The following is a 9,193-nucleotide window of genomic DNA, read 5'->3' as shown; positions in this document are numbered from 1 at the left end:
CCCACAAACCACCATAGCCAACGATCTACCACCCCTAATCGACCACCATCAATGCTTAAATTCACCCCCAACCCACCACCACTGAAACCCATGAATCACCCCAACCACCAATCCTCTAAAACCCAAGCAAAAATGTTATTTTACAATAAAAAAAAAAAAAATTTAAGGCAGCGATGGTGTGGGTGGAAGAAGGATGGGTTTGATGAGTGAGAGAGAGGACGAAGGTGAAGTAGATGTGAAACTACCTTCACCGGCAGAGGGGCTTGCAGGCACAAGGGTGAGGCCGTGGGTTGGGGACTGGGATGTGGTGAAATCAGGGTGGGTTTAGTTGGGTTCATTGGAGAGACGGAGAAGCTGAGGCGGCACAATCAGATCGGCGATGGGTTTGAGCGGTGTGATCAGATCGGCGGGGTCGTGGGTCGGGGACTGGATCTGGGCTTCACTGGCGATAGCTCTCTTCGTCCTCCGACTTGGGCTTGGCGTGAGTGATGAAAGTGAGTGAAGAGAGAAATTTTCTGAGGAGGAAATAGTTTGAAGGTAAAATAAAACTGTAATTGGTTTTTAGTTGTGAGGCTCTCTATTTTACGATAAACTGAAATTCATTTTCAGTTTGACCAAATTTTCATGCGTACCTAAACACCTTCAGGGGTGTAAAATATTTTCCCGATTTCCTTTACCACCGAAACAAACGGACCCTTATTGTGTTTTAGGGGTAAATTTGGTCAATTTAAGGATTTTGGGGTTGGATATTTAGCGATTCAATTGGTTGTTTAAGGGCGTTTTGGCCATTTAAACGAAATTGAGAGGGTATTGTTTTGCAATTTAGTCGGTTTTTATCTGCCATTTTGGCACATTTAATGGTTTTGGAGGTATAGTTTTGCAATTTAATGAGTCTTTGGTTGGATTTTGGCCATGTTAATGAATTTTTGGAGGGTATTTTACAAAGTGAATTGATTTTTTGGGGGAAGTTTTTCAGGCATTCCAATGAATTTGGAGGGGAATTTTTTGCAAGTAACTTGATTTTTAAATGGCATTTTTGCCTTTTTAATGGCTCGGGATGGGTTATTTTTGCTATTTAATGTGTTTCAAGGGGATATATTGGCCATATTAATAGTTTTGGGGAAATATTCTAGAAATTTAATGGGTTTTTAGGGGGGCATCTTGTCCATTTCAATTGTTTTGGGTGGGATATTTTTACAATTTAATGGGTTTTAATCGTATTTTAGCCATATTAATGAATTTGGAAGCTAGTCTTTTGAGATTGAGTGAGATTTAGGGGGCCATCTTGTCCATTTCAATTGTTTTGGGTGGGATATTCTTACAATTTAATGGGTTTTAAGTCATATTTTAGCCATATTAATGAATTTGGAAGCGAGTCGTTTGAGATTGAGTGAGATTTAGAGGCCATTTGGCCGTTTCACTGGTTTTTTAAGGGTTTTTAAGCAATTGTTAATTGGTTTTTGGGGGTCATTTTAGAACTTTAAATGTTTTTTACGGGCATTTTGGCAATTTCAATTGTTTTAGCTAAGTAATTTTGCAAGTTAATGGGTATTTTGGGAGCATATTGGACATAGTAATGGTTTTTGAGGGGTATTTTTGCAATTTAATGAGTTTTTACTTGGGTTTTTTTTTTTTTTTTCCCCGAAATTTAATGGATTTTTCGGTGGCGATTTGGGGCTTCTACTGAATTTCGAGGGGTAATTTTGCAATTAACATGATTTTTAAATGGCATTTTTGCCATTTTAATGGTTTGGGAGGAGGTATTTTTTTCTATTTAACGTGTTTCTAGGGGACATATTGGCCTATTTAATAGTAATGGGTAAATAATCCAGCAATTTAATGGGTTTTTAGTGGGAAATGTTGTCCATTTCAATGGTTGTGGTGTAGTATTTTAGGTGTTTTGACGGGGCAACTTGGCCATTTCAACGAATTTTGCTTTGTACCTTTTAATTTATTTGATTTTAGGGGCAGGTTTGGTCATTTTAAGGGTTTTGGGGTTGGAATATCTGCGATTCAATGTGTTTTTAGGGGTGTTTTACCATTTTAACAAAATTGAGAGGGTATTGTTTTGCAATTTACTGGGTTTTTATGGGCCATTTTGGCCCTTTTAATGGTTTTGGAGGGATATTTTTTCAATTTAATGAGTTTTGGATAGGGTTTGGCTATTTTAATGAATTTGGTTACAGAGTGAATGGATTTTTCGAGGGAATTTTGGTGATTTAAATGGTTTTGGATGAGAATTTTAGTAATTTAAGGGTTTAAAGGGGGTAGTTTGCCCATTTTAATGACTTTGAAAGGGGTATTATTGCAAATTAATGGGTTTCAGGTGGCATTTTGGCACGCTTATAATGGTTTTGGAGGTGTAGTTTTTATATTTAATTGGTTTTGCAGGGCAGATTCTTGCATTCTAAAGGGTTTATTAGGTGGGGGCATCTTGTCCATTTCAATTGTTTTGGTGTGGATATTTTTTCAATTTAATGGGTATTAGGTCATATGTCGGGCATATTAATTAATTTGGATGCGAGTCTTTTGCAATTTTGTGGAGCTTAGAGGCCATTTGGCCATTACATTGGTTTTTTAGGGGTATTTAGGCAATTGTTAATTGGTATTTGGGGGGTCATTTTAGAATTTTAATTGTTTTTTACGTGCATCTTGGCTATTTCAATCATTTTAGCTAGGTAATTTTGCAATTTAATGGTATTCTGGGAGTATGTTGGACATATAAATCGTTTTGGAGGGGTATTTTTGCTATTTAATGTGTTTTTACCAGGGTTTTGGCAGACTTTATTTTAGTAATTCTTGATTTTTCAGATGCGTTTCGGGGATTCTAATGAATTTGGAGGCGTATTTTTTGCAATTAACTTGATTTTTAAATGGCATTTTGGCCTTTTTAATGGCGTGGGAGGGGTTACTTTTGCAATTTAATGTGTTTCAAGGGGACATATTGGCCATTTTAATAGTTTTGGGGAAATATTCCAGCAACTTAATGGGTTTTTAGGGGGCATTTTGTCCATTTCTATTGTTGTGGAGTAGTATTTTCGCAACTTAATGTGTTTTGACGGGGCAGTTTGGTCATTTCAATAAATTTTGCGAGGTACTTTTTAATTTATTGTGTTTTAAGGGGGGAGTTTGGTCATTTTGAAAGGTTTTGGGGTTGAAATTTTTGCGATTCAATGTGTTTATAGGGGTGTTTTACCATTTTAACAAAATTGAGAGGGTATATTTTTTTTTAATGCAATTTACTAGGTTTTTATGGGCCATTTTGGCCCTTTTTACGCTTTTGGAGGGATTTTTTGCAATTTAATGAGTTTTTGATTGGAATTAGGCAATTTTAATGAATTTGGTTATAGAGTGAAAGGATTTTTCATGGGAATTTTGGCGATTTTAATGGTTTTGGATGATAATTTTAGTAATTTAACATGTTTAGAGGGCGTAGTTCGTCCATTTTAATGACTTTGGAAGGGGTATTTTTGCAAATTAATGGGTTTTGAAGTGGAATTTTGACTCTTTTATTGTTTACGGAGGTGTATTTTGTATATTTAATTGGTTTTGGGAAGGGGGGGGGGGGGTTAGATTCTAGCTTTTTCATGGGCTTATTAGGGCGGCATCTTGTTTATTTCAATTGTTTTGGTGTGAATATTTTTCCAATTTAGTGGGTTTTTGGTCGTATTTTGGCTATATTAATGAATTTGGAAGCTAGTCTTTTGCAATTTAGTGGGTTTAAAGGCCATTTGGCTGTTACATTGGTTTTTTAGGGGTAATTAAGCAGTTGATAATTGTTTTTTAAGGGTCATTTTAAAATTTTAATTGGTTTTTTACGGGCATTTTAGCAATTTCAATCATTTTAGCTGGGTAATTTTACAATTTAATGCGTTTTTACTGGGGTTTTGGCAATTTTTTTAAGTAATTATGGATTTTTTGGTGGCGTTTCGGGGATTCTAATGAATTTGGAAGGGTACTTTTGAAATTTGCTTTATTTATAAATGGCATTTTTGCCATTTTAATGGCTTGGGAAGGGTTATTTTTGCTATATAATGAGTTTCAAGGGGACACATTGGCAATTTTAATAGTTTTAGGGAAATATTCCAGCAATTTAATTGGTTTTTAGGGGGGGCATGTACATTTATATGGTTGTGGAGGAGTATTTTTGCAACTTAATAAGTTTTGACGCAGCAGCTTGGCTATTTCAATGGATTTTGCATTGTCCTTTTTAATTTAATGTGATTTTAGGGGGAAGTTTGGTCATTTTAAGTATATACTATATAGTATCTACACACTGCTTACCCCATCCTACATTTCTTCGGAATAGAAAAAATCCACGCAAGAAAGGAGGGATCAATGATCAAGTGGAATGAGAAATTTTTGTCATCCCACATGTTTGAGCAATAAAAAATAAAAAATAAAAAAAAGCTTTGGAAGCCACACTGTTCCAGTTTCTCTCTCTCTCTCTCTTTCTTTTTTTTTTTTTTTTTTTTTTTTTTTTTTTTGAGATAAAAGGTAGGTAGAGGGGGCCTATTTTAATGGCTTTCTAAAGTCCAGTTTGTGTGGCTGTTTGGGCCGAGAGTTGCCTTAAATAGCAAGTGGGCATCACCAAAATTGTCCTGTCCAACTTCCTATTCTTGGGCCAGGGTCACTACCCATCTAGTTGCTCAAGCTTCTCCTGCTTGTTTGGCCCTGATAATTGAGATCCACTATCTTCATTTTTTTTGGTAAACCATGATATAATATTAAACTAAGAATTAACAAGTCTATTACAAAACATGCTAGCTTTGTCAAAAGCTAACAAATTTTCCACCACAGGCGGTGAGTTACAAAAAACCACAAAATGAGAGCTGGATTGTGCTCCAAGCTTGGCCAAAGCATCCACACATTGATTAGCTTCACGGTAGACATAAAGCACGCGTTTGTTTGAGATTTGCTTCAAGAGGCTCCTGCAGTCAGAGAGTAAAGGTTCCATCATGATATTTTCGGCTTCATTGTTCATAAGCAAAACAATGCTCAACGCGTCTAGCTCTATGATAAGGTAGCTCACACCCATCTCCCTAGCTATATTTGATCCATCCCTTGACGCCCACAGTTCAGCCATGAAGCTGTTGGTGTGCCCAATCCCTCTAACATATCCCTTCACCCAATTACCTTCATGATCATGAAATAAGCCTCCTCCACCTGCCTTGCCGGGATTATTTATAGTTGAACCATCAGAGTTCAGCTTCTGCCAACCCCACGGTGGCTTCTCCCATCCCATAGGAATGATAGTTTTGGCCAGCTTACTCCTAGCTTCCAACCCAATAGCAAAAAATTCAGTGCTATTCCTCAAACATTTTTTCCAACACTGATTATCTACAGTTCCTGTTGTAAAAACAAAATTATTTCTATGCAGCCACAGTTGCCAAGGCCCCAAAGGAAAGGTAATCCTCCAAGGTATGCCTTTCACAGAGGCATTCATAGGGTCCCTGCAATTAGTTTCCAACCATTCTTTAGAAGGGAGGCCAAATGAGTTCCTAGTGTAGATAGGAGCTTGTAGTTGCTGCCAAAAATTGTGGGCAAAGTCACAGCCCTTGAAAAGGTGCTCAATAGATTCATTCTCCCTGTTACAAATCTTACACACCGGATCAAGAATTAAACCCCTTGAACCTAACACTTCAGCCGTGGGTAGACTACCATGTAGACAAAGCCATAGGAAGAACTGAACCTTAGGAGGAGTTTTAGTCTTCCAAACCCAATTGAATGATATAGTATTTAGGTTCAAGGGGTTTAATCCCCTAGCAATGAGATAGGCTGATTTGAGGGAAAAAAAAGCCATTCTTTGAGAATGCCCACATGAGCTCATCAACTAAGTGGGGGTCAAAAGAGAAGGGAGTGGCCAGAATAGTATTGAGAATACTTTCAGGAAGATCAAATGAGATGCTAGATGGAATCCAAGTATTGTTCTCATCAAAACATTGCTTAACTGTAAGTTCAGCCTCCCCCCTAGAAAGAGGTCCTTCAATGAGCTCTCTTAACCTCCCTTTAGGAAGCCAAAAGTCCATCCACATATTAACTAGTTCACCATTTTTCACTGTCCATCTCAAACCTTTCACATAAATTGGTCCCCCCTTTTTGCAGGCTGCCCAAATCTGAGAGCAAGGCAGCTTCCTTCCCCCTTCAGTCATCCTGTTGGGACACAAATATTTAGCTTGTAGCATTCTTGCCCATGGCATCCCTTCCTCATGAGCAAGTCTCCAACATAACTTAGCTAGCATAGCTTGGTTTCTATACTTCATAGAACATAACCCCAATCCACCAAGCTCTTTAGGCAAAGTAATGGTACTCCACTTAACCATGTGCATCCTCCTCTTCTCCTCAGTTGATCCCCAAATGAAGTCCCTTGTCATCTTATCAATAGAATCACAAACTTTAATAGGAATGCTATGGCATTGCATGTAATAATCTGCAATAGGAGACACCGCAGATTTAACAAGCACAAGTCTACCTGCTCTTGACAAAAGCTTAGTTTTTTAACCAGCAAGCTTGCTTTGGACTTTATCCAAAATAAAATTGAAAGCACTATCCACTCTGCCTTTGTGGATAATGGGGAAACCTAAATATCTTCCAAGATTATTGGTAGCCATAATACCCAGCCTTCTACATTCTCCTCTTTTCCTTCTAGCAGTGACATTTGGTGAGAAAAACACTCTAGATTTCTCATAGTTAATCTTCTGCCCAGCCATGCTGCAAAAACTATCAAAAACTTCAAGAATGGCTTCACAATTCTTTGCATTAGCTTTAGCAAATAGCATTATATCATTTGCAAAGAAAACATGGGAAAAGCTAGGCCCTCTCCTAGAAGCTTTTATCATGTCCCATCTTTTTTCCTCACACATCTTAGTTATCTGAGCCCCAAGAAATTCCATGCATAGAATGAACAAATAAGGTGATATGGGATTACCTTGTCTGATCCCTTTAGAAGGGTAGAAGGCAGGGAGTTTGCTTCCATTGAAAAGAAGAGATTTTGAGGTAGATGAGACACAGCTAAGGATAAGTTGAATAATATTATTCGGGAATCCAAAGTGTGTAAGCACCAACCTAATGAAGCTCCACTCTAACCGGTCATATGCTTTCTCCAAGTCTATCTTTATCACCATATACCCCTCTTTGCCTTTACTCTTCCCAATTGAATGAACCAATTCTTGGGCAATGATCACATTATCTGACCCTCTTCTTCCTTCAAGAAAAGCAACTTGCATGGGAGAGATAAGGTTGGGAAGCAAGGGTCTAATTCTCTGAACAAGAATTTTTGAAACAATTTTATAAACTGTGTTACATAAGCTTATTGGCCTATATTGACTCACTTTCTCCGAGCCCAATTGCTTGGGAATTAGAGCAACTAAAGTTTGATTAAGATAATCAGGCACCCTCTGATTTGCAAAAATACTTTTAACTTCACTTTTCACTGAATTTCCAACCACAAGCCAAAACCTCTGGAAGAAGCTTGCATGAATACCATCACTACCAGGGGCTTTATAAGGCTTCATGGATTTAAGGGCTTCCCATATCTCTTTATCAGATGGCATTGAAGCCAAGGAGTTAGCATCAGCGTCACTTAATCTCAAACACCAATTCGTATCCCAGTTCTGAACCAGAGGGCAAGCAACCTGATTAGTTTGATAAAGCTTTTCAAAATATTTAATAAATATCTCTTTAACTTCCTCCACATTGTGATTCCAAACTCCCTCATCATTCAAGATGCTGGTAATTCTATTCTTACTCCTTCTAGTAATGGTAGACGTGAAAATAAGCTGTATTTCTTTCCCTAAAAATGGTCCAATTGACCCTAGACTTAATTCCCTAGAGTTCCTCCTCAATCTGGAGAATCACATTATACTCTTCAAAAAGCTGATCTTGTAGATTAATAAGAAAGTTATTAGGGTTATTGGCAAGGGCTTTCTGAGTACCAAGCAGCCTAGCCATAATCTGCCTTTTCCTCACAAAAATATTCCCAAAAACTTCTTTATTCCAAGTTTGGGCCTTCTGAGTGAATCTAGTAACAGCACCAGGTAAATCTTCTTCTCTCCCTTCCCATGAATCCCTAACAATGGCAGGGAAATCCTTGTGACTAAGCCACATGGGTTGGAACCTAAAAGGTTTGTTAGAATTTGCCACAAGATTAGGATATAAATTTAACAGGAGAAGGCAGTGGTCCGAGTTCACTCTAGCCAAGTGAGTCACACTAGCCTTAAGAAAATAGGCTTTCCAACTAGGGTTGGCCCAACACCTATCAAGCCTGCATTGGATAAGGCCCCCTAATTCTCTCTTATTAGTCCAGGTAAATTTAGGCCCTGAAAAGCCCAAGTCCATCATTTGGTACTCATTAATACAGTCAAGAATGGCTCTCACTCTTCTTTGACAGGTAGGATTGCCCCCAAATTTTCCCCCTTCAGAGATAACCTCATTAAAATCTCCCATAAGAGCCCAAGGAAGATCGTGTAAATTAGATATCAATTTAAGGTTTTCCCAAAGCATGCATCTCTCAGCAAACCTAGGACTAGCATAAATGGCACTAATAATCCAGCTTAGAGTTTGAGATCTTACCCTGATGATGGCATGAATCTCTTGCTCCGTTGTTGCCAGCACATCCACTTGCACCGAATCAGTCCTCCAGAGCAACCAGATACCCCCAGCAAAACCAATTGTATCTGTCACTTTCGCCCCATCAAAAGGTAATGTCTCAATCATCTCCAAAGCGCTTGCTCCATTCATCCTGGTTTCAGTAATAACAATGAGAATAGGACTGTTCCACTCCACTAAATCCATCACTGTTTTTCTGAATTGGGGTTTCATAGCACCCCTACAATTCTAAATTAATATATTCATGATCTTAAATGGGGTAATAGAGGAATCGAAGCACACCGCCGAAGAGGAGTCCTCAGTGTCTCTCAACCTCCATGCTGCCATCATCTCTAGCTTCCTCACCAATTTCTCGCGAAATAGAGTCACTGAATAGTTGAGAATCCCCATCATCTCTTGAGTTACTCTAATGAGGATGGTGCCATTAATCTCTGCCTCCGCGAACTGTATCATCTTCACCCTGTGCAAATTCCCCTTTATAGAGCATTCCACAGGTTTGTTCTGAAGCATCTTCTTCTCCGTAATCACCGGCTTCACCCATTCCTTTTCTGCCTCTGTTAGAAATTTTCCCAAGTTTCGCATCTCT

At 38.4% G+C, this 9,193-nt stretch overlaps 1 protein-coding gene across 1 annotated transcript; it reads right to left on the bottom strand.

Annotated features, from left to right (window-relative positions):
• Positions 1-7,827: 7,827 nt before the first annotated feature.
• LOC126708294 (uncharacterized) lies at positions 7,828-8,793 on the bottom strand. The gene has a single exon (XM_050408095.1). The coding sequence runs from the start codon at positions 8,791-8,793 to the stop codon at positions 7,828-7,830; it is 966 nt and encodes a 321-aa protein (XP_050264052.1).
• Between the last annotated feature and the right edge of the window lie 400 nt (positions 8,794-9,193).

Source organism: Quercus robur, chromosome 12 (genome assembly GCF_932294415.1).
Source record: "Quercus robur chromosome 12, dhQueRobu3.1, whole genome shotgun sequence".
NCBI lineage: Eukaryota > Viridiplantae > Streptophyta > Magnoliopsida > Fagales > Fagaceae > Quercus > Quercus robur.
The sequence above is the reverse complement of the archived record's forward strand: the minus strand, read 5'-3'. Positions and strand labels throughout refer to the sequence as shown.

Bases quoted from the DNA above. Each gene is read 5' to 3' on its own strand.
- LOC126708294 (XM_050408095.1), bottom strand. From the start codon at position 8,793: ATGGATTTAGTGGAGTGGAACAGTCCTATTCTCATTGTTATTACTGAA.